General features: G+C 44.8%; 1 protein-coding gene across 31 annotated transcripts in view; it reads left to right on the top strand.

The window, feature by feature from the left end:
• Positions 1–25713, top strand: part of Plekha5 (pleckstrin homology domain containing A5) — a 164253-nt gene that overhangs the window by 129934 nt on the left and 8606 nt on the right. For 7 of the 31 annotated variants that reach the window (XM_087904002.1, XM_087903998.1, XM_087904006.1 and 4 more), the window contains 13 exons: positions 2694–2774; positions 7402–7437; positions 7908–7970; positions 8623–8703; positions 8835–8984; positions 10063–10164; positions 11933–12044; positions 13866–13915; positions 14818–15006; positions 16387–16507; positions 17180–17284; positions 20120–20232; positions 22657–22866. In XM_087904002.1, coding sequence (XP_087760128.1) covers positions 2694–2774; positions 7402–7437; positions 7908–7970; positions 8623–8703; positions 8835–8984; positions 10063–10164; positions 11933–12044; positions 13866–13915; positions 14818–15006; positions 16387–16507; positions 17180–17284; positions 20120–20232; positions 22657–22866 — 1413 coding nt within the window. The remainder of the gene's footprint in view (positions 1–2693; positions 2775–7401; positions 7438–7907; positions 7971–8622; positions 8704–8834; positions 8985–10062; positions 10165–11932; positions 12045–13865; positions 13916–14817; positions 15007–16386; positions 16508–17179; positions 17285–20119; positions 20233–22656; positions 22867–25713) is intronic. The other 24 variants (XM_087904005.1, XM_087904012.1, XM_087904013.1 and 21 more) reach the window with 13 other exon arrangements.

The following is a 25713-nucleotide window of genomic DNA, read 5'->3' as shown; positions in this document are numbered from 1 at the left end:
ACCCAAAAGTCCTTGAGTAGAATAGGGCATCATGATGGCAGAATTCTAAGAAAACTAACTAGACATTGGATAGGTTAGAATTCCAAGTGTGGACTCAACACCCTCTTGTCAGTCCTGACCAGTGCCTACCTGGCTATAGTCATTCTCACTGATGGATCTGATGATTGGTGATAACTATTTCACTTGTCCTGACCTTCACCATCCAAGCTCCTCCTGTTCCTCACATTCTCTCAGCTGAGTTTATCTTGACTGACTGCTTGTCACTGTGTTCTTTCATGTTTCTGTCAGAAAGTGGAGCTTGTGTGAGCTACCTTGATGTGGGCTTATTAGTAAGAAGTTTACTTTGGGAAATTTTAGTGAGTCTTTCTTGTTGAACTTTCTTGGACCACCAGCCCCCAAATAATGACATGGAGAGTTACTAATTATGGAAACTTGGCCTTTAGCTTAGGCTTGTTCCCAACTAGCTCTTACAACTTAAATTAACCTGTTTCTAACCTACATTCTGCCAAGTGGTTTTTAACCTCTCCTTTATTCTGTATATGTGACCTGCTCTGTGTCTCACTGGTGTCTCTCTGCCTCTCTTTTTCCCCAGAATTCTTCCCAGAATTCCACTCTCTCTCCAGAAATCCCGTCTATTCTTTCCTTCCTAGCTATTGGCCATTCAGCTCATTATTAAACCTATCAGAAAGTGCCTTAGGCAGAGACAGGTCTTTACAGTGTTCATAAGTTTAACCCACAACGGGAAATGATACCAAGGTGAGAGCAAAGCGTGAACAGCGAATAACAACCGTAGGTACCCTGGACTTCTTCCGATTATACTTTGACAAATGAACAAACAGTGGGGAAGTTATACAACTTCACTGGGGAATCACCCAGGTGAACCAGACAGGAGATTGGCCCCACCCTTTAGTGTCCTAAGGCTGAGACTGGCTGCCGATACCCTGAGGCTGTGTTTGCATACATGAGCACTGGGCGGGCTAAGTACCGGTACAAAGATGAACTGATGAGATGTGGAGAGATGGCTCAGTGGTTAAGAGCACTGGTTGCTCTTCCAGAGAACCACAGTTTGATTCCCAGTACCTAATGTGGCAGCTCCAACTGTCTATAACCCCAGTTACAGAGGATCTGATGGCTTCTGGATTCTGCATGCACATGCTGCACAGACATGCATGCATGCGAAACACCTATACATAGATGTTCTCAGTGAGCTCTCTAGCACAGGCTCAGCATTCCCAAAAGTGAATGTCTCATCTGTGGCTTTCATGTCTGGCAAAAAAAAAAAAAAAAAAAAAAAAAAAAACACTTAAAAGCAAAGAGTAAATAGGATCATAAGTAGGGTGTGAGTCATTCTGTCCAGGGCCTTTTGGAATAAACTGCCTCATGGCTGGGTTCTATCTGCACGGAGAGCCCCAGGTTGCACAGGCAAGTTTCCTGGGAATCGTGTCTGTGGGTGACGGACCACTGCCCTGAGTAGGCTTTTGGTTCAGAAGTTTAGATTATCCTGTGCATTGCAATGCTTTATCGTCTATCCTAATATAGAGTCATTAATTGGCTCCATTGATGAAAGAAAACTCCCGCTGCAGCACTGCGCTAAGTGAGCCTTTTGTGACCTCTGTAGTACAGGACAGTCATGTGTGGTCATGTACTCTGCAAATGCTGTGCACAGCACACTCCTAAACCCTGGGAGAATAATCAGAAACACCTGTCTGCTTAGAAATGCTGAAAATTTTGTTAATCATCGACTCTCCATTTCGGAATGCTTGTCTTTTGGGTGCTTGGGCTAACTACAAAGCCTGCTGCAAGAAACTGTACTTTTCTAGATGCCAAAATGAGATAGAATATAGCTGGAAATGTCAAGTCACCCTGCCCTGGTAGGATCTCAGGAGTTACTGAGTCCTTGCTAAAATAAGTTTTATTTTAAATGTCCTTGAATGGGGGCCCGGAGAGCTGGCTCAACAGTTAAGAGCACTGGCTGCTCTTTCTGCCATCCTGAGTTCAATTTCCAGCAACCACATGATGACTCGCAACCATCTGTAATGAGATCTGGTGCCCTCTTCTGGCCTACAGGGATACATGCAGGCAGAACACTATATACATGATAATCTTAAAAAAAAAAATTTAAAAAGTCCTTGAATGATTCTAAGCATATATGATTATACTGTGAGAAAACTCGAGAGTGTATAAAAATGCCTAGAGTGTATAAAAATGCCTATTAAGACTAATTTTAATAAAATGTGTTATCTAAGTGATAAGAATGTTGGGTATTATAAAATTTTAATATCCTTAGAGAACTAATTTTTTTCTGACTAGTCTTAGAAAGAACTGGCATTTGGTTTCAGTTTTATTAGTGAATAGAATTAAACAGTATTATTGTACTCCTAAATCCACAGATTGTCGCCCTCTAGAAGGTTCAGGTTGTCTTTTTATATCTAATGCTCTACCATCTAACATATGTAAAAGTCGCTGTTAATTGGCTGTATTGATTAAAGTGGCACTGTCGCAGTATATTTTATAGCTGTAGGTGCTTGCTTGAAACTATTGGTGTGGATTAAGTCTGTGCAACCATGGGGTGAAATGTAAGCATCTGCTGCTAGGAAGATACTAAAGTAGAGGATATATTTACAGTGTCGTCTTTCAAATCTACCTGTGCTGTAAACTGATGTTTGCTGTATGCTCCTCCTGATTTGAAATAGATGAAAGAAAATGAACCTATTATCACCATGGTTCACACAATGATTGAGAACTCGGCGCTAAGACCACAACTGTACCAACAAGTAAGGTCTTGGTCAGTGAATGACACTGCATTGTCACCTGCAAAACCCCTCAGTGACAGCCTTGTCTATCCTCAGACTTCCTCATAACATCGGTGTCTTCACATTTTGTTTGTCTGTCTGAGAAACCACACTTCATCCATGGGCCCCGAGATGCTGTGGTACCCTGAGCATGGCTTTGCTGAACCCTTGCTGTTGACTATCCCATGTGTCATCTTCCTAAGGCTTTTGTTTACATCATGTGGTCGATAGATACTTGGAGGTCTGCAGTACACTTAGCTGAAGTTACTAGGTTTCTGTGTGTTAACTCTGAAGGCATTACAAATGCTTGGCAGGGAGAAAGATTTGAAAACCTGTTTCCTTTGAAGCACAGCCCTGCAAACCTTTGCAACTCCAGGTTCGTTCATTCCGCCTGTGTGGGAGGTGATTATCTGGTTTCTTTACTGATGGAGTGGAGCCTAGCCCTTGGTTGTAACATAGGAGGGCTGTTGGTTCCCCTGTATTAGCATTCCTGTGCCTCCATCCGGGCATTTACTCCCCTTGCTGCTCCTTTCTCGCACATTGCCAGTGTGTCGGGGAGTTGGCAGGCTTTGCCTTAGGAAGCTTGGTAACCTGCAGATCTGCAAAGGAAGTCACGTTCCTGTCCATTGCTTCCAGTTATTATTTATTCATGGTCTAAATGTTCCTGGCTCTGTGTTCAACAGCATCAGCTTCTTCCACTTCAGCACCCTCCAGTTCCCTGGGCAATGACCTGTTAGAATATTTTTACATCATAACAAAGAGGAAAGAATTAACTCACATGAAAAATGAATATGGATCCTAATTCAAATGCAAGAAGCACCTGATAAAGGAAGCTGGTGAGCTTGCCCTGGCCAGAAAGGCCCAGGTGCCTCGGTCTTTGAAGTGTGCTTATGGGCAGGGCACAGGACTGCTTGATGCCAAGAGGTTAGTTCTCCTCTGGGCCCTGTTTTCAATATGTTTAAATGGCTGAAAACATCATTAATTTGCAAGAGATGACCAAAATACTAAATATTTAAAGTTAAGCAGCTTTACTTTAAGAAAACGGAAGTGACACTTACTTTTTAGTGTAACTGTACACATGTATGTGCACGGCACTCCATGGTGCATGTGTGAACATGAGAGGACATCTCCAGACTCCGAGGCAAGGGCTTTACCTGCCTCTGTAGTTTTGTTCTGGGACTGCTTCCTCCTAAGTGCTGAGATTTTACTGCCCAGGCCACCAAGCCTGCCTGAGACCACCTTAATTTGCATATTCTCTTAGGTAGTCTCCTGAAAACCCACCTAGACAGAGGGATTTCTCCAAATTGACCAAATAGCAAAGATCTAAAGTTCAGTAGCAAACAAGTATCAAATTATTGGGATTTTTTTATTATTATTTTGTGGGGGCGGGGATTGGCTTGTGTCACATGTGTGCCTAGTGCCTGAGGAGGCCAGAAGAGGGCATCAGATCCCCTGGAGCAGACAGGCTCAAACCCAGATCCTCTGGAAGAGTAGCCAGTAGTGCTGAGCTGAGTCTGCAACTCCTGCATCAAGATTTTTAAAAATCTTCTGAATTCGTTGGTCGTTGTACACGTGACACTTCCTGTGGTTTGGGCTTTATAAGACGGTGACTACTGGCGAGTTCTGAAGGGGGCGGATGAGGCGTGTCAGCAGATGCCTGCAGTACTATTCGCATTGTTTGCTGGCCTTGTTGGCTGATTGTTTTGGTGGTGGTGGTGATGGGTTTTGGTTTGGGTTTGGTTTGTTTTTTGAGACAGGGTTTCTCTGAATAGTCCTGGTGGTCCTGGAACTCACTCTGTAGAGCAGACTGGCCTTGAATTCACAGAGATCCTCCTGCCTCTGCCTCCCTGGTGCTGGGGTTAAAGGAATGTGCCACTACCACCTGGCTACTTTTAAATTTTTTTTTCAGTATTTTTAAAATATAATAGAAAACTCTTTTGGAGTGTGTGTGTGTGTACATGTGAGAGAGACATCACAAACAAGGAATTTTAAAGGTTGAGTTTTGTTTCTTTTTGTGTGTGTATTGGTTTTGTTTTTGTTGTAGTTTGTTTTTTTAATTTTGGATTTTGTTTGTTGGCAGGGGTTGGGGTGATTTTGCTTTTTGGTTTGGTTTGGGTTTTTTGGTTTGGTTTGGTTTTTTGGACAAGGTCTCACCGTGTAGCTCTGGCAGCTCACTATATAGATCAGACTGACCTCAAACAAAGATCCACCTGCCTCTGCCTCCTGCGTGCTGGATTAAAGATATATGCCTCACTATGCCTAGCTCTAAAAGTTGCATTTTAATTAATGTGATTTATTTTAACTTAGCGCCAAAACCAGTGTTAGTGAAAGAGGAAGAACTAACAGTAGACTAAGGCTTAGTGATGAGAGTATTTGCCAACCTTGCTGGATTCTGGGTTCCATCCTCAGCACAACTAAGGAGGGAGAAAAGAAAATGAAACCAAGGAGTACTGACAGAAGAGGCTCGGCTGCAGCTCCTAAAGGCAAGGCAGGCCAGCTAGATAGCTTGGTGAGCCCTCACCACCCGGCCTGACAGCCTGAGTCAGACCCCTAAGCTCTACATAGTAAAGGAAGAGTTATCTTCTGACCTCCACATGTGTGCTGTGATAGGGGTGTCTCCACACACACATCAAGAAAGGGGCACTGGGGGCTTGGTTTTGAATAGGGCTCTTTTGTGTTTTAGGAAGGTACAGTGCTATTGCTATTTAGTAGCGTATTATTGTGATTCCAGCTCTTGGGAAGTAGAGACAGGAAGATCATGAGTTCAGAGCCATCGCTGGCTGAGTGTTTGTGGTGGTGGTAGGGTTTGTTTTGTTTTGTTTTGTTTTGTTTGCCAGTCTGGTCTTTATGAGACCCTGTCTCAACAAAGGAGTTGAGGTACTGGAGAGGTTGCTCACTGATTGAGAGCACGAGGGACTCTTCCAGAGGACCCAAGTTCAGTTCCTAGCATACATAGGGTGTGGCTTAAAACCAACTGTAAGTGACTCTAACTCCTAGGAATCCAACACCCTCTTCTGCCCCCCATGGCCACCGACACATATATGGCATATGCACATAAATTAAAATAATTTAAAGAAAATGTCCGTTGATACAATAAGTATCCTGTGAATGTGATATATTCACCGGACTATAAAGACGTCACTCAAAAGCTAGAGCAGCTGGGTGAGGTGACCCGTGCCCACAGTCTCCGCACTGCGGAGGGTGGGTATAATAAGTTCCAGGCCAGCAGGGCTACATCACAAGGTCCTGTCAAAAGGTTGTAACTGCAGTAAACGCTGCTGATGCTGTGGCAACTGGTAGGACCGTGAGTCTTCAATGACTCTCAAATAGAAACTGAGGTCCTAAACAGTCACCATCAACTCCTCTTAGTAGACTGGTGTGCTTTTCCTTGGTCTTTGGATACGGATGCAGTTCCTACTTTTAACCTCAATATAGCATCCGCTAACTGCATGCACGTGTTGTGGTCTAGTAAAGCTGCTTTGCATTTAACTTTAAATATGAAGCAAAATGTACGGGAACATCTTAATAGCACAAGGCCTCTCACCTTTAAGTTCTTCAGTGTGAAAACTAGTGTTGGCCTTCTCTAGTTGGTATCGTGGATAGAAACATTTTAAACCTCGCTTCTTGTCCCTTTTCCAGGGAAAAGTGTCAATGCTTCCTTGGGTCCAGGTGCTTTGGTCTAGACTCTTGTGGGGATGCCATTGGCTGACCTCTACCTGCAATAGCAAACAAACATTCTTTTACCGTCAAATTCATTTTTCATGGACTATTCCTTTCTATAAAACCTTGTGGCTTAATGCTCATTCTGCATACCTGAAATAGTCACGATTCATTTGCATGAGGTATGTGAAATAAAGTCGTAAGATGAAATATGTCATTGAAGGATTTATCTATATGTTTGAAATGCTTGGATTTTTAACCTTTTGATCTCCACATTTCTAGATCCGTTTAGTGCGCTCCGCTGTTTGTTTTCAGACTATAACAGGCAAGCCCTGTCTTTACAGAGGGGACATAGCCAGGCATTCTGACGGATTTGTACATGTGTATATAAAATTTAGCTCCCGTCTAGATTATCCTGGGGAGTGTTACTCCTGAACTGACAGTGAGTGAAATTGTACCATTTAGTAACCATACAACAAGGTTCAGCTCAATCTTGCCTAATGTTTCTTTGTTGCTGTCTAGCAGTCACTATAAAATGAAAGTAAGATGATGCGTGCAGAGGCTGTGGTGTGCTCTGGGTATGACTGGCCGAGATGGCTATGGAACTCTTGGTAAGCACAGTCAGGAATGAGGACTCACGTGACAGACAATTATATGAACACTTAATTTTTTTCAATGTACGGCAAAATAATTTCTTACAAGGCTGGAAGTGTTAAGTGCTCCGTTGTGCAGTGCTTGGCAATCATACATGAGGTGTTGAGTTCAGTTCCCAGCACTACAAAAATAATAATCAAATTTTTTTACAATATCCTACAAATGCTGTCAGACACAGATATAAATCTTGTGCAGTCTATTTATTCATAAGCTATAGCATAGGCTTTCAGTTTTAGGAGGTTTCCAGTGATTTCCTTTTGCAATTAAACCCGCCCTTCTCCTCATTATCTTTTAGTTCTTAAGACAGAAGAACCAGATAAGTCTCTACTGTGTATGTGTTTTATATTGCATATACGTATACGGTGTGTTATAGTTGTGTTAACGCGGTTGTGCTAAGATGTGCTGATTTGAGTGCCCACACTGAGTGTGTGTGCACTGTGGCAGATGCTTTCCCTGGACGTGCTGATGCAAACATTTGGTTCGGTGCAGCTGCTGTGGTTGTGTTTGTCCATTTTCCATCAAAGTAATGTTTGTCTTTACAGTGGAAAATGGAAGGTGCTATATTAATTTTGTTTGGCCAGCTTATTGTTTGGCATATTCTTATGTATCTTGCATATTGTATCAGTGCTAAATGTTTCTCTACTTTTGTGATGGTTTGTGCTTGAATTAAATTTCTAGAAGTATAAAAATCATTAAAATCCTGCTTGTGATTTTGACAGAAGTTTTAAAGTGTTCACTGTAGACTATATATATTACTTAAATATGATTTTTAAAGTTGCTCTGTGGCATTTTTTCTTATAGCTGTCACAAGATGAATGTAGAGGCACATTGTACAAATACAGGCCTGAAGAAGTAGATATTGATGTAAGTATCTCTGGCCTCCAGAACTCTCTTTGTCCACCAGACTGGCTTTGAGCTCAGAGAGATCCTCCTGCCTCTGCCCCTCGAGTACTAGGATTAAAGGTGTGTGGCATGAAGCCCAAGGATTCAGGAACCACAGTGGTCCATTCTTCCCATCCCAGCGAAGCTCGGGCAGGAGGAACAAACAAGTGGTTTGCACTAGGGCTGTCGCTGGGCAGTAGAGCATGCGCTTAGGATTCCTGAGGCCCTGGGTTCCATCTCCAAAGCCAGAAGAAAAAGGAAAACAGCAATTATGGTAGCGTGTGCCTGTGGTCTAAGACGCATCATGATTGGTAAGGGTGTTTGAAGATGTGTGAGCACCCTGTAACTGTTTTGTCTCTTGTTTTTTGATTGGAGAGATCTGCCTGCCTCTGTCTCCAGAGATAATAGGCATGCACCGTGTCCCTGCCACATTACTATTGGTGGTTCTCATCGACATCAAAATGCCCTAAAGGGGAAAGTGTGACCAGAGTATAGTCATGAAAAATATTTTTCAATTAAAAGAATTAATTTTTACAAAGTTCTACTAGATTTTCCATGATTGTTTTAAATGGCTCCCTTCCCTTTCTTACAGGAAAGACTTTTAATTGCTAACAACAGATGTCTTCTCTTCTAGGCCAAACTAAGCAGATTGTGTGAACAGGATAAAGTGGTCCGCGCCCTGGAGGAGAAGCTGCAGCAGCTCCACAAGGAGAAAGTAGGGCCATTCCCTTTACTATGTACAGTTGGTGTTGCTGCCTGTGCCGATGATGACGACACGGGTAGCCAGAGTTAGAGGAGTGAACCCGGTGATGGGGAGCGTTCAGTGTATCCTCTTTATCCCAACAGTACACGCTCGAGCAAGCCTTGCTGTCTGCCAGCCAGGAGATAGAGATGAATGCAGACAACCCAGCCGCCATCCAAACCGTGGTGCTGCAGAGGGATGACCTGCAAAACGGACTGCTGAGCACGTGTCGAGAACTCTCCCGAGCCACTGCTGTGAGTACCTTAGTTTTCCCAGAAGCCTGGAAGTCCTGGCTCTGGACCTGGTGGCACAGCACTAGATGACTGAGGCAGGATGCTCACGGAGTTCAGGCAGAGGCAGGATGCTCGCTGAGTTCAAGAACTGCCTGATGGTGGAGTCACTTCAGAATTGGCACGTGAAACTTAGTGAGAACCTTTCTTTTTTAGGGGACTTGGAGGGTGGCGGGGAATTTCAAGGCAGGGTTTCTCTGTGTAACTGCCCTGGCTGTTCTCAAACTTGCTGTGCACGCCTTTAATCCCAGCACTCAGAAGGCAGAGACGAGCAGATCTCTGTGAGTTCAAGGCCAACCTGGTCTGTAGAGCAAGTTTCAGGACAGGCTCCAAAGCTACAGAGAAACCCTGTTTCGAAAAAACAAATAAAAGAATAGAATAGAATAGAATAGAATAGAATAGAATAGAATAGAATTAGCACATGATGCCAACTATACCACTGCACTCCTGGGGCTCTATCCAGAAGACTAAGTTAGCGCAACACAGAGACATGCTCGTCCAGGGTTACTACCAACAACCCCAAGAGCTAAGAAATGGAACCAGCCTAGATATGCATAGTCTAATAAATGTCATAGTATACACCATATATACACCATGGACCTTTTTTTTGCATCCATAAAGAAAGGTTAAATCATGACATTTGTAGAAAAATAGGTACAACCGAATGAAGTCATTGCATTAAATAAAATAAGCCAGACTCTGAAATAACACCACATGCTTTCTCTGAATGAACTGAGCCTTGAAAAAGAGGAAGCCGAGGGAGGGGGGGGTTCTTAAAAAAAAAAGAAAGAAAGAAAGAAAAAGAGGAAGCCACAGAGGAGAGTGAGTTGTAGCAGTTTTTGTTTGGGTGCTGGAGGTGTAACTCAATAAAACACTTGCTTCCCATGTTCTTGGTTTCAGGCTCCAGCACTGCCAAAAGATATTTTTTATTTTGCCCAGAATAAACCAAACAGTTTCCTGAAATCTTGGGATGTTTTAAGTATACTGATAATTCCATTAAGTCATGGGTCCCCTTGTGAAATAATGAATGCTTTGACTTTAGGAGCTGGAACGAGCCTGGAGAGAATATGACAAGTTGGAGTATGACGTGACTGTCACCAGGAACCAGATGCAGGAGCAGCTTGATCGCCTTGGGGAAGTGCAGGTAGGACCGGCGGGCGGTCTGCTTCCCGTGGGCTGCTGTAGCCTGGGCAGTCTTTAAAGCCTTTGCCTTTTACGGAGCCCTGAGGAGCCCTGAGGTGCTTGTGCTTCTTGGTGCTTTGCACAGTTCCCTCGGCACTGTGGTCTCAGTACTGGGTTCAGCTCTCTCAGCCCTCAGCTCTCAGAGCTTCTGTAAGTGAGTTGAATTGGGAAGGATTAGGGAGGTGTGGTCTTGTTGGAGAAGGTGCGACCCAGCCCGCACCAAGCTCAGTGTCTCTCTCTGCCTGTCAGGGCATAAAGCTCACGGCTGCTGCTTCAGCACCATGCCTGCCTGCTTCCAGCCGTGATGATCAGGGACTAACCTCCTGGGAGTGTAAGCGAGATAGATAAATGCTTTCTTTATGGGAGAGTTTGCAGTGGTCATGGTGTCTCCTCTCAGCAACAGGACAGCTGCTTAGACAATGTATATCACCTATGTGGGCACCCTCAGAGGCCAGAGGAGGGCATTGGATTCCCTACACTAAGTATTACAGGTGTCTGTGTGCTTTCCAGTGTGGGGTCTCTAGAAGAACAGCAAGTGTTCTGAAGTGCTAAGCCATCATTCCTGCCCCGAGAAAAATACTATTTCCCTGCAAGGGTGATACAGTTGTAACAAAGTCTTGCAACTGTGATTTTAGCCTAAAAGCGTGATACAGGATATTAGAGTAGGAAAGTGAATTACAAGAGCAGAGTCATGGTAGTGATTGATGTTTGTATTTCAAACATGTTTATTTCCTTCGGCCAGTCAAATGTTTCTTATTTTCTAGAATCTAGGAAGTAACACAGGAGCCCTTATCCTCAGAATAGGTCCCATGCCTTTCAGTGAATCATGAAACCACAAATAGTATCGAGCCCTGTATAATAAGGATTGGGAGGAGGTGATCTGGGGCATTGAGAAATACTCGGCATCAGCCGGACCACTAAACTGCTCCGGTCCACACCTACAGCAGCAGCAACACACTAGCACCTGTGGCTGACCAACCAGTGCGGAGGGCGGTCTCCATGCTGGTCCAGCACACTCCCTACCGCTGAGCTGCAGCCCACGGTTGGCTAGGAATAGGGAACCAGTGAGAATGAACCCATAGTGAGGGGAGCCCATGGAGAACCTCCTGTGGCTTCCTCTCTGTCCTCAGGAACCTGCATCTGTCTTGTTTTACCTTAGGGATGGAAAGTTTTTGTTTTCCCTTCTCAGTGTGCCTTTCTGGGATCGTGAAGAACAAGAATGCACACTGCAGACATGTGCATAGCACCCTTGAGTCAGAGAAACTGTTTCTCTTTTTATTTTCCCTTTTTATCTTTGCAACATCACAGGCTCACATGTGTTATCCTCAATATCCTGGGTACTTAATGCTCTGTGACTCTCTTTTTATTATATAACTAGTGAGACTTAGAACTTTGACTTTTTTTCCCCCAACTTATTGTTGAATTAGTTATTTTCCTGTTGCTATGATAGAAAACCCTGTCAAAAAGCATCTTAGGGGGGAGGAAGGGCCTATACTTGGTTTACACTTCCAGAGGGATAGAGCCATCATAGCAGGAAAGGCGTGGCAGCAAGAACCAGAGGCTGGCCTGCAGGCCTAAGGAGAGAGAGCGAGGATGGGAAGGGAGCTCCGCCTAGTGTGTGCGTCCTCTAGCCAGGCCCTGCCAGCTGAAACCAGGCGTTCAAATGCATGAGTCCCTGGATGACATTTCCAGCTCAAGCACCACAGTGACCTGTCCATCTCTACCGATAGAGCGAATCGGCAGGGATTCAACGGGCACAGATTCAAAAAGAACTTTGGAGAATTCAAGATGTCATGGAGGGTTTGAGCAAACACAAACAGCAAAGAGGCTCCTCAGAAACAGGTGGGTCAGCTTTGTGTGTCTGCGTCCAACTAGAAAAATCTGTCTTTTTAATGGGGTACAGAAGTTAATAAACTAGAAGCAGCAGCTTGGCAGCCATGGCCACACAACGCCTTGTCCCCTGTGTGTGATGCTGACCGTACTTCAGCGACTCCTCTCTTCTGAATCTTCTCAGTGGGAAAAAAAAAACTCGCTCTGTAGCCAGGCAGGCCTTGAACTCACAGAGATCCACCTGCTTCTGCCTCCCAAGTGCTGGGATTAAAGGCATGCGCCACCACTGCCCAGCAAGGATGGTGATCTTACACACGTTTTTCCTTTTGCTTTTCCCCTTTAATAGTATTCTTTATTTTTCATTGAAGCACGCATGTGTCTTGACCATGCCACCACAGCTTCCCTTAGGGCTGTCACTACCACCTTCTTGTCTTTTGTTTCTCTTTTCTTGCTTCCAACCAATGAGTGCAGTCCCTGCTGCTGTCAGTGTGCTGACTGACCTGGTTGGCCTTCCACTCCTGAGTGCATGTGTTGCTAGCTGCCTGTGACACTGTATAGGTTAACTGTACTTTATCCTTGTCCATACTGTTGAACATGTGCACTTTCTGAAGTACTATTTTGGTACCGTCTGTAAGTTCTTCTTCCTTCTGTAGCAAGCATCATTATGCATATAACAGAACATACTTGCTAGTACCCACTGGGTTCTGCAGTGTAAAAATTAGTACATCCTGCATTCTAAAGGATATGGCCAGATTGCTGTCATCAGAGAGCACTGTTTATACTTTGTTATATAATAATGTTTGCGGAAACCTATTTTCACAAATCCTTTCTTTTTCTATATTTAAGATTCTTTTTGAAATTTATTTTATGTATACAGGTATTTTGCCTCCATGTTTGTCTGTGTAACATGTGTCCATGGAGGCCAGACAAGGGCACCAGATCCCCTGGAACTGGAGGAACTGGACTTTTACAGCCCACTGTAAGCCACCAGAAGAGTGCTGAGAATCTAGCCAGTGCTCTTAACCAGTGAGCCATCTCTCCAGCCCCACGACCATTTCTTAAATTTAATATTTAGAGCAGGTATTGGCCGCACATACCTTTAGTCCCAGCACTCAGGAGGCAGAAGCAGGCAAATCTCTGTGAGTTTGAGGCCAGCCTGGTCTATAGAGGACAGAGAAACCCTGTGTCGGAAAATCAGAAAAGAAAAGAAACTGAAGACTAACCCATGTAATCCTAGCACCCGGGAGGCTGATGCAGGGTATTTCCTTCAGTTTGAAGCCAATCTCAGTTAGCAGCAGGTAACTTAAGCTCCGGAGCAAACTCCTGGAAGCACACACAGTGAAGGTGTGGGGACAGTGATGAAGGCTTCGTGTGAAATGGGTGAGTAAGTGGAACCAGGTGGTAAGATGGGGAAGGACGCTGGCGGGCAGGACTAGAGACTGAGTTTGATTCCTGAAGCCCACCAGATGAAAGGACAACCCACTTCTGGAATTGTTCTCTAACCTCTCCGTGTGTGCTCTGGCACATGTGTGCATACCCTCGCACACAAAATAAATGCATTTAATTTAAATGTTTTGGTTTTGATTTTGATTTTCAAGACAAGGTTTCTCTGTGTAACAGCCCTAGCTGTCCTGGACAGCTGCAGACCAGGCTCGCCTCGAACTCAGAGATCCATCTGCCTCTGCCTCCCAAGTACTGAGATTAAAAGCATGTGCCAAAATTGTCCAGCTTAATTTAAAATTTTTAAGTAAAGTAAGCTAACTGAAATCATTCTTTCTGTGGGTTTAGGAAGGTTTTCTTAGTATAAATAGTTATGTTTTCTAATTTTCCCAGTAGGTCTGGCAGGATCAAAGCCTTTCTCGGCAGTTAAGTACAAAAGCGAGGTAAGTTTGGTTTGTTCTTGTAGCTAACTTTAAATGTTAACAAGTGAAATTAAAAGTTAGTCTTCTCTATTCCTGAAATGAATATTTTTTTAGACTGCCTGGAATGGTCATGCATACCTGTAACCCCAGTATTCGGGAGGTTGAGGCAGGAGGATGGCAAATTTGCAGCCAGCCTGAGCTACATAGCATGACTTCTTCTCTGGAAAAAGAAAAAGAAAAATAGAAATGTCTTTTAAATGTATTTAGATCATTTTAATTTTGAAATGTCACTGACTTGGTAATTTGGTATCTTAGTAATTTCTAACATGGTTTTTCTTCCTTAAATGTAAAAATCAAATTAGTACTGCTTTTCATCTGCTAGAGCTTTAACATCACTGTGCTTTTCCTGAGTAATTTGAATATTTATCGTGGCTTCTTATCTCTTATAACATTTATAGGATGGTTGCTAGCCAAAATTTGCTTGGTCATGCATGCCATAGAGAATTAATAACAACAAAGAGATACTGTCAACCTAACTGAAAAAAGTCTGTGGCCTTGAGTTTTGTTTAAAAGCCAAAAAATTATTTTCCTTTTTCTCTCAAAATCATTAAAAATACGTTGTTTTTTTTTTTTTTTTTTTTTTTTGTCCTGGTTTCGCAGTGAAGTATAGTAATTTCCCATAGTACCTGTCTGGGTAGATAACGCTACCCCATAAGTGTAGGAGAAAACAGATATGACACTTAAAACCTCATTTTTTACTATCATGAGAAATTGTTTTGGTTTTTCAGTGTGAGACTTTTGGCTTGGCAGTGTCCCTTTAATGATATTAAAGTAATTTTAAGTTAATATAGCAATGAAAACAGTTTAGAAATGCTTAACCCGATCTGCTTATCTAAATAAGGTGACTATTCTACAATCTTTAGGAAGAGGAAGTAGTCCCACCTCGGCCTCCACTTCCTCGGTCCTATGACTTTACCGAGCAGCCTCCCATAATCCCCCCTCTGCCCAGTGATAGCAGCTCCTTGCTCTGTTATAGCAGGGGCCCCGTGCATCTGCCTGAAGAAAAGAAGATTCATCAAGTTCAAGGATATCCAAGAAATGGATCTCACTGTGTAAGTGGCTGAAATAGCCACAGAATGATTTCATATACCCACACGTTTTTAAAAATTAATTTATTTCATACTCCTGCTTATTTTTGCTATAACTCCATTTTTTAGCTAGTGCTTTTTTGTTTGCATATAACATTGCCCTTTGTTTTCCCAATTTACATTTTATCATTTTTTAAAATATTCTCATTTTAATATTTCATTATTCATAAAGTGGTTACTTTACACATTCTGATCTAACTATATTTTAAATTCACCACTTAAGAGTATTAGAGGCGAATAGAATATTTAGCACAGAAAATAGCAAAATGGGTGGAAAGTGGGCAGTTTAGGAAAACCCTGAAAGGACATAGGCACTGGCAGGTAGCAGGTCTCGCTGGGATTGAAAATGAGGGCTTCAGTGAGCAGCTGAGGAGACTGTCATGAACAAGAACAATGAGGGACCTAGAATCGGGCAGATGGGTTATGAGATCAAGGCCAGCAGACCCTGTCACCAAAAGAAAAACAAGAAAATGGACCTCAATATTATTTTGAGAAATACAAAATATTCTCTGACAGAAATGTAGTTTGGGGTGAATATTACTTACTCAGACTTATTTCTAGATGGAAATTTATTGGACTGTATGGTTATTTTTAAACCTTAGTCTTACCATGATAACAATGTAACTTTGAGCCGAGGACCACCTGTCCGCCAGCACTCAGAGAGGCAGATGCAGGAGAACTATGGCTCTAATGTAGGCTGAGCAGCCTCTGAGAGAGAGAATAGGAATACCTGCTTCGAGGTCAAAACGATCAGGAGGTCAAGGCCATGCATGCAAGGAGCTCCAGAGAGTTCAGTGATTAAGAGCACGTAACCATTAACCTAGACACCACAGGAGCCCACATTTAGTTCTTTGTACCGACTTAGCCATCCACAGCCGCCCGCCCGGAATGGCGATTCTCGGGGACCCAACACCCTATGTGGTACACTTAGAAACATGCAGCCAAAACACTAACGTACATAAAATAAATCTTTAGGATTAAACCAGGGCCCTTGGTTTAACCCTTACACAAAGAAAAAAAGAAGCTTTGTCCCTAGGAATATTCTTAATTTTAAAATAGTAAGTTTTACTAATGAAAATTTAAATTAGTTTTTTTTTCCTAAGAAAGGGGGGAAAACTTTTAATTATTCTTTCTGCTCAGTTGGTGTGTGACATGTGTCATGCCCTGTCAGAGTTGGCACTTTCGGTTGGCATCTTTGAAGGCACACTTATTTTTCGGTTGAGCGCAGGACCTTACACACCAGACAAGGCTGGAGCGCCGAGCCTCCTGCCTAGATGAGGTGCACAGTATACAATGGCTGTCGTTTTTGTTGTTGTTGTTGTAATCACATGTCTTCCATTCAAGGGTCCAGATTATAGACTCTACAAGAGTGAGCCAGAGTTGACCACAGTAGCTGAAGTTGATGAGTCTAATGGCGAAGAAAAGTCAGAACCAGTTTCTGAGACGGAAGCTCCAGTTGTTAAAGGTCAGCGTTCACAGTATTTTATCTTCTCCTTTCATGTTTCATGTTGTTTTCAGATATTTTGGTGTGCACCCTTACCCAGCATGAACGTAAGTCCATAATCTCATATCTAAAATCTTTGGGAATCTCTTTGAATTTCCCAAGACATTAAAAAATGTCTTAATCTGGGCATAGTGCTGAATCTCTGAGAGTTCAAGGTTAGTCTGGTCTGTGTAGTGAACTTGAGGACTGCCAGGGCTACATAGTGAGACCTTGTCCTGGGGAAAAGAAAGGATGCTTTGACCAGACATAGTGACACAACATGCAGGAGGATTGCTGAGTTTGGGTCCAGCTAGGACTACTTAGCATGACTCTGCCTCCAAGAACATACATAAATGGGCCAGAGTTGGCTCAGCGATTACGAGCGTCTACTGAGGACCTGGGTTCCACTCTCAATACCTGCATGGCAGCTCACACCATCTGTAATTCCAGTTACACAGGATCCACTCTCTGACCTCTAAGGGCACCAGGCACACACATGGTACACATATAAACATACACAGCAAATAAATAAATCTAAAAAATGTGTTTTTTAAAGAAATTAAAGTAAAAAAGAATCAGAAATGTTTAGGCAGAAGAGCCCCCATTAGGGGTGCTCTACGGGCTTGGTGATGAGGAGTGCTTGCTGTCTTCCAGAGGACCCAGGTTCGGTTCCCAGCACCCACATCAAGCAACTCACAACCACCTGTAATTCCAGCTCCAGGAGATTGCAACATCCACTTCTGGCCTCCAAGAGCACTGGCAAGTGCACGTGAATGTGTGTGTATGCATGTGAATGTGTGCGTATGCATGTGAATGTGTGCGTGTGTACGTGCATCAAGCCACAGCTAGCAACTTTCCTGGAGAATTTTGTCCTGCCCAGCTGACTGACAGGCCCTTAGGATTGTTTCTTATAGGAAGCTCAGTGGTGTGCTGTGGTTCCTAATCGGAGAGCCTCCCACTACACAGTAATCTGACAGGATTCAGACAGTTCTGTTTGGAGACTTTCTAGGTGGGATGTCATATCTCTGCCTGGAACCCCATTCTTGGTCCAGTAATCATGGCCCTGCAGTTGCAGTTTTTGCTTTTCCTTGCTACTGTTGGGAGGGAGGCTCATCTGCATCTAGAAACGTCTCGCAAGCATCCGTCTCCACCCTAGTGCTAGGGTGGAATCCAGGACAGCGAGCATACTATGCGAGCCTGTTCACTCTGCTTCGTCACCAACCTCGGGTCTCATCTGAAGAAGGCTGATGGGCTTTTGCATGAAGAAGATCCATCATATCAAATTGCATTATAACAAATCATTTTTTATTTCATTTGTCTTAATGTTTTCCTGTGTGTCTATATGTGTTCACGCATGCCAGGGCACATATGCGGAGGTCAGAGGACAACCTTGGATGTCGGTCCTCACTTTAGAGACAAAATTTCTGGTGTTTTGTTTTTCCTGCTGTGTGTGCTAGGCAGTTGGTCCATGACCTTCTGGGCATGCTGCTGCCTCAGCCCCTCCTTTCCCCACAGAGGTGCTGAGGTGACAGCAGTACTCTGTGCGTCCAGTGTGTGCATGCCCTGTCATTCTCGTGGAGGTCAGAGGACAGTTGCATAGAATCAGTTCATTCTTCCAAGTTTTATGTGGGTTCCAGGAGTTGAACTCGCATCTTCAGGCTTACATGGCAAGCACTTTTATCCACTGAATTATCCGCCCTCATACCCTTCCTTATTTTTTCAGATAGCATTTCAGTGTAGCCCAGATGGATGGGGGAGGGGCTCCTCTTTTCTACTGCAGGCCTCTGTTTCGCAGCAGGGAGACTCATGCTTTCTTCTGCACATCCCCAAACCTTTGCAATGTTACCGCTGTGAAATGACTGTTGGATACAGAAACAGTAAGCTGGATGGAGTTCTTGAGAAGTTCACTACAGACAGGCGCTGGGGAGATGCTTCCGGCATCTGCCAGTCTGCAGTGGTGGAAGCAGCAAGAGCAGCCACCCACAGCACAGGACGTCCCTTCCAGCTGTAGACTACAGAGTGTGCCAGTTAGTGAAGTGCTGGATGGAGATCTGTTCACTGATGCAGGAAGGGAGGCCCTGCCTCCCGGCCACTCCAGGCTGGGAGTCACAGCCCAGGGGAGGGGCCAGAGGTTAGGAGGCATGGCTGATGCTCTCTGCACGGGCAGCGCCTGTGGGCAGCCTATGCATGTTCTGCATGTGTTTCTCCCTCAGACAGTTTTCACAATTGCAGCGACAGAGAGGCTAGAGTTTGTCACTAAGGTGCTTCGTTTTGGTCTTGAACACCCTCCTGTCCTGCTGCCTTCCTGTCCTCAGCTTCTCTTGCTCTGGGTTCCTGTTCCTTGGGACTGTCTCACCTTTCTGGAATGGGCTCGGATTCACTGTGCACCGGAGTTCATGCCAAGCTGGTCTTCATGTTGCTTTTCAGATGTTAAAATGTTAAGATTACAGTTCATTTTCTGTTGCTTTTCTTTGGATCTGGCAGTACTGGATATCGGGCCTCACATGTGCTAGGCAGGCACTTGACTGAGCTTATGCCTGTGTGTGATCGAGGCGCCCACGGAGCCCAAAGGAGTCAGGCTCCTCTGGAGCTGGAGTTCTGGATGGTTGTGAGCCGCCTGGTGTGGGTGCAGGGAACGGAACTCAGGTCCTCTAGGAGAACAGTATGAGCTCTTAACAACTGATCTCTATTGACACTAAATCATTCCACTTACATTCCTAGAATAAACCCCAATTACAGAGCTGTTGGCAGAAAACACAGCTCTCTTTCCCACATTAAGAGTAGGTTATGGGGCTGGAGAGATGTCTCAGTGGCACTGGCTGCTCATCCAGAGGTCCTGTGTTCAATCAATCCACAACCACATGGTGGCTTACAACCATCTGTAATGAGATCTGGTGCCCTCTTCTGGCCTTCAGGCATGCATGCAGACAGAATACTGTATACATAATAAATAAATCTTTTTTAAAAATTGAAATTAAAATGAGAGAGAGAGAGTAGTTTATTCCAGACTACATGTGTGTGTCCATGACCTGGGAACACACCTTCAGGTTACTGCCCTGGCAAAAGACCTGAGTTTGGTTCCCAGCACCCGTGCCAAGCATCTCACAATCACTAATAACTCCAGCGGCAAGGGATCTGATGCCTCTGGCCTCCGTGAAACTCACCTGCGCCTATACATACACACACAGAGAGAGTTAAAAATATAATGAATTAATATTTTTAAGGTTTATTTTTATTTATCTGTTTTATAAATGTATGCCTCGTGTGGGTACCCTCGGAGATGAGAATAGGTAATGGAGAGCCTTTGGAGCTGGAGTTGCAGGTGGTTATGATCTGCCTGACGTCGGTGCTGAGAGCTGAACTCCAGTCCTCTATAACAACAGGAAACGCTGAGCCGTCTCTCCAGCCCCAGCACTTTGCAAGTGGACGCCAGAGCTGGTGTGGTCTAGTGGCAGGCAGAGCACTGGCCATGACTGAGACTGAGTCCCAACTGACAAGAAATCCCTAAACAGCAAAGCCTCCACTGCAGGCGTCACCAGTACACCATACTGTGTCACAAACCTTCTGTGGAACTTACACTGCCTTAACTTTCAGGTTCCCACTTTCCAGTTGGAGTTCCTCTGAGAACGATGTCACCCACACCGGAATCCTCGACAATAGCTTCCTATGTGACCTTGAGGAAGACGAAGAAGGTGGAGCTAAGAACGGTACAGACCAGAGAGAGCAGCGAGCGCCAGGCCTCTGCACTGCTGCTGAGAGCTTGCCCTTTGTAGAGTCTGATTAGAAACATCGCCTTCCTTACGTTTTATCACAGTGAGGAAATCAGAACCTCAGAGGACAGCCGATTACAGTATCTTTTGGTCAGCTCCAACATAAGGCTTAGACCACAGTTTGGCTACACAGTGAAACCATGTCCTTTAAAAAAAAAAAAAGCAAGAAAGAAAAAAAAACATAATACAGGACATGGTGGCATATGCTTGTAATCCTAACTACTCAGGAGGCTGCAATGTACCCTTGAGTTTGAGGCCAACCTGGACTGCATTAGACCCTGTGTCAAAATTCCCCACCTCCAAAATAGAAATAATTGTGAGATGAAGCTAACAGCCATATATCAGTATTAATGTGGTGGCCACGATGCTGAAGTGCAGCTGTTAGTAGAGAATAATGTCCTATAGTTTTATTGCTAACCAAAAAATATTTTAGGGTGTTTTCTTGACTAGTCATTTAACGTATGACTAAAAACATTCTCTTAAAATGAAAGAAATTCCTGTCATTTAAGCGTTCTGCCCTAGCTCTCCCCACCCCCATTTCCCCTAATCTGAGTTTCATGCCATTTTCTGTTTCCAAGACATGGAGTAACTTTATTCAGGGAAGCCACACCATTTATTTGGAGTGTGTTTGTTTTTAAGGACAAGGTTTCTTCTGGCTGTCCTGGAACTCATCCTATAGACAAAGCTGGCCTCAGACTCACAGAGATCCCCATTCCTCTGCCTCCCGAGTGCACCATCACTACCAGGCCACATCATCTATTTATTTATACATTTATGTTTAGTGAGGCAGGACTCAATATGTAACCCTAGCTAGCCTCAAATGTAGAGCACTCCTGCCCCTGCCTCTTAAGGCATCACTGCCCTAGGCCACTGTACGTGCATGTGTGCGTATATGAAGGCAAGGGTCCACACTGGCTGTCTTCCTTGATCATACCCCACAGGGTGTGAGCTCCAGAAATATGCCTGTCTCCCTCTGCCTTCCCTCACCCAAGCCCTGGAGGTTTCAACAGGAACAACTGTATCTGGCTTTCTCTTGGTGCTGGGAATGCAGGCTCAGGTCTCATGTACAGCAGGCACCAGCTCCCCAGCCCCAGCTCCATCTTTTAAAGTAGCATTGGCGTTTAATAAGATAATTTTGTTTTGTTTTGTTTTGTTTCGAGACAGGGTCTCTTTGTATAGCCCTGGCTGACCTGGAACTCACTCTGTAGACCAGTCTGGTCTTGAATTCACAGAGATCCACCTGCCTCAGTCTCCCGAGTGCTGGGACTTACGACATGTGTCGCCGCCGCCACCCAGCTTCAATAGGGTTTAATAAAAACGATTTAATACAGATTTGGAGCCTGTGGATTAAGAGAAAGAGGAGCACTCAGAAAGAACGCCAGCAATGTCATGAGCGTAGGCTCTCTGAGACAGTTGCCGTTTGGCTGTTCCAGCTCTCAGTCTCCATACCTCACAGTGGGATGAGTTGATTTCCATGGCGCTGAGGCTAGAGCCCAGGGCCTGTGCGGCTAGGTTAGCACTCGGCCACAGGCTGTGTTCCTAATCCTGCTTTCTGCTGCTGCTGTTTTTCTTTGTGGCCCCCTATGTCTCATGTGGCTGAGTGAGCCTGGCCTCAAACTTGTGAGCCTCCTGCCTCAGACTCCTGAGTGCTGGATTATATGCCTGAACTTTTTTTTTAATTTGTATATTTTATTTTATGTGCATTGGTATAACAGTGTCAGAATCTCTGGAACTGGAGCCACAGACAGTTGTGAGCTACCATGTGGGTGCTGGGACTTGAACCCGGGTCCTCTAGAAGAGCAGTCAGTGCTCCCAACTGCTGAACCATCTCACCAGTCCTCCCCAAATCCTTTTTTTAAAACCAAGAAAGCAGTACCCTCTCTGTGCCCTTCTTCTCTATGCCTCTGCATTGGTAGCCCCCTTGCTGGTTCCCTCCATCACTGACCACACATCAGGACCAGTTGAGGATGGGGTCACTTTCGCTGCCGTCTGATGGCCCCTCACTAGCATTCAAATCTGCACTTTTGATGTTTGAAGGCAAAAATAAGTAACTGTACCTTATAAAATCTTTTATTCATGATATTTTTCAGAAGTATCTGTTCTTGACACAACATCTCATGTAATCCAGTCTTGCTTCAACTCTGTGTGGGTGAGGATGGTCCTCCTGCTTCAGAGTGCTGGACTGATAAACAAGCGCCTGGCTTAATTGGAGCAGGGAATACAGTTCAGGGCCTGATACATGCTATGCAAGCGCTCTACCAACTGAACATCTCCAGCGTGGGGGGCGGGGGCAGTGCGTGCGTGCGCGCATGCGTGCATGTGTGTGCGTTTGTATTCACGGGCTTGTGTTTTGATCTTAAGGAAAGACCGAGAAGCGCAGTGGAACAGCTCTGTCTGGCTGAGAGCGCTCGGCCTAGGATGACGGTGGAAGAGCAAATGGAGAGGATCAGGAGACACCAGCAGGCCTGCCTGCGGGAGAGGAAGAAGGGACTGAGTGTCATCAGTGCTTCCGACCAGTCGCCCTTACAGAGCCCTTCCGCCGTGCAGGACAGTCCTTTCAGGCCCACTCAGGTAAGACTTCGGAAGGAATTGCTTTTGGTTATTATGTATCAATCCTTTCTGTTCGTTTGTTAAGAAAGCTGGCTTATTTAGCTGGCTACAAAGAAAGCAGCCAGCCTGGCAGTATCAGAAGCACAGTCACCATTTTCCCATGTTTCTGGGCTAATTAAGCAATCACCACGAAACTACATCCCCAGCCCTCAGTAAAAGTTTTTATTTTGAGACAAGAACCTCATAAATTGTTTAGAATGTCCTTGAACTCATTCTGTAGCCCAAGCAGGCCTTGAACCTACAGTTCTCTTGCCTTGTCTCCCATGTAGCCAATATGACAAATTGGTATCACAAGACCAGGCTAAGGTCATAGGTAGAACTGATCTGCAGACAGATTTTTCTTTGAGCGGCCAGCTCACAAAAAACCACACGGAGATTTATTATTAATTATAAAAGCTTGGCTTAGGCCTGTCCCACTAGCTCTTATAGCTGAAATTAGCCCATTCATATTAAGCTACATTTTGCCTTGTGTCTTTTTACCTCTCTTCCATCTTAAATCTCCTGTTTGTTTTCCAAGTCCTTTAGCATCTCTCCTGTGTCTAGATTCATCTCTCCTTCTGTCTGTCTGTCTGTCTGTCTGTCTCTCTCTCTCCCTCTCCCCCCCTTCCCTCCCTCTCTCTCTGCCCAGAAGTCCCACCTAACCTCTTTCTGCCTTAGCTATCGGCCATAAGCTCTTTATTAAACCAGTAAGATGGCACCTTGGCAAAGACACATCCTCATAGTATACGAAAAGGTTATTCCATAACACTGACCTTTATCTGTTTTGTGTGTGTGTGTGTGTGTGTGTATTTGTGTGGCTGTGCATGCCACAACACACATCTGGACAGGACCACCTGTAGAAATTGGTTCTTTCCCTCCAGCTAGGCTCCAGGGATTGAACTCAGGTTGTCAGGCATAGCAGCAAGACTGAGGTGTGTGACTGTGACGTCTTGGAACCTTACCGCATGGGCTGGACTCAGTTTGTCAGGCCTCCTCCCTCTGCTCCCAAGTATGAGGGTCGCAGGCATAAGGCACCACACCCAGGTTTGCCTTGTTTTAGTCAGGGGTGGGAGGGATAACACAGGCCTCTCCCTGAAAATGACCTTCGGCCCCTGATCTCTTGCGTCCCAAACTGTGCCAGCGTGCACTCTTTAAAATAAAAAAAAAGTTTATTTTCGGACAGAGTCTCACTAATTGTCCTTGAGCTGACTTTGCAGTCAAGGGTCCTGTATTAGCCTGAAAGGGGGCTGGGTTACAAGCAGGCACCATCCAGGCTGCTTCAGCTGAGTTTTACAAAGATAGACTTCCGTGTTTGATGGGTTTTAATAGTTCTGCCATAGAGATAGCTATTTTCTATGATTTGATTATTATAATAGTAAGCTACGGTAGCTTATTAAAGTGAAAATAGCCCTGAGCTCAAGAGAGGATAGCTGCTGCCAGTGGTGGCTCACACCTTAATCCCAGCACTCAGGAGGCAGAGACAGGCGGATCTGGTCTACAGAGCGAGTTCCAGGACAGTTAAGGTTCCACAGTGAAACCCTGTCTCCAAAAAAGACAGGAGAGGGGAGCATGGGGAGAGAGCCAACATAGTTAATGGGTGCTCTTGTGCCCCCTGTGGCTTCATTTTCCCAGCTGTAAGCTAATGATACAACATGGCTGTTTGCCTCAGAAAGCTTTAAAAATTCTCAGCAAATGTGAAATGCCCTGCAGGACAGGCCCTAGTTTACCTGGTAGTGTGATAAACACCAGGACCAAAAGCAACTTAGGGAGGAAAGGATTTGCTTGGCTTGCAATCCATCATTGATGGGAGCCAAGGTAGGAACTGAGGGCAGGAGCTTTAAGTAGAAACCATGGGAAGGGGGCTGGAGAGATGGCTCAGAGGTTAAGAGCATTAACTGCTTTTCCAGAGGTTCTGAGTTCAGTTCCCACCAACCACGTGTGGTGGCTCAAAACCATCTTCAATCTGATGCCATCTTCTGGCCTGCAGGCAAACATGCAGACAGTATACTATATATATGATAAATAAAAATAGAATGCACTCAGGACCCCTATTGCTTGGGATGGTACTGCCCACAGAACATGGTCCTCGGGCCAGTCTGATGGAGGCAGTCTCTGGAGACTCCTGCAGGTACCTCCCAAGGACGTGAACTTGGAAGTACTCTGCTGTGGGATGCTTAGCTAGCATGTGCACGGCCCTGCATCTGTTTCCCAGCACCCCCAAACTGTCTGTCTGCATCACAACTTAATAAGAGCTGTTTTGTAGCAAGAAAGATTGTTCTTAGTTTCCCAGCTTGCACTTGTCGCCCTCAGCAGTGGAGTCGCCGTCCGTTTGTCTCGGTTGTTGACTGCCCATGTCCCCCTCTAGCTGAAGTCTACCCAGCATGCCGTGCGTGCTGCGTCAGCGGGAAGGGTGCCGTGCGTGCTGCGTCAGCGGGAAGGGCTTCCTTGCCCTAGCCCAGCTCTTCTTCCCGCTAACAAGAGCAGACTTTGCTCATGGCCAGTAGACCCAGAAAGTTGAACATGGCACATTTTAAAAATTGTAAAATGGGAGACTTTAAAACAGAGGAAAGGAGAAAAGTATATATTCCCTTCGTTTTTCTTTTTTAAAGAAATTTTCCTGGTAAAACATGCTCAGGTGCACAGTACCAGTCTAAAGATGCTCTAGGAAGCAAAGGAAGGAAAGCCGGGTGTGGTGGTTCAAGCCTGTAGCCCCAGCATTTAGGAGACTGACTCGGGAGGAATGCCTTGGGTTGAGGTGGGTTCAAGAACAGCCTGGGCTGCCTAGTGAGACCCCATCTCAAACAAAACAAAAAAGAGGAGTACCGAGCT

Source organism: Myodes glareolus, chromosome 3 (genome assembly GCF_982192425.1).
Source record: "Myodes glareolus chromosome 3, mMyoGla1.1, whole genome shotgun sequence".
Lineage (NCBI taxonomy): Eukaryota > Metazoa > Chordata > Mammalia > Rodentia > Cricetidae > Myodes > Myodes glareolus.
The sequence above is the reverse complement of the archived record's forward strand: the minus strand, read 5'-3'. Positions and strand labels throughout refer to the sequence as shown.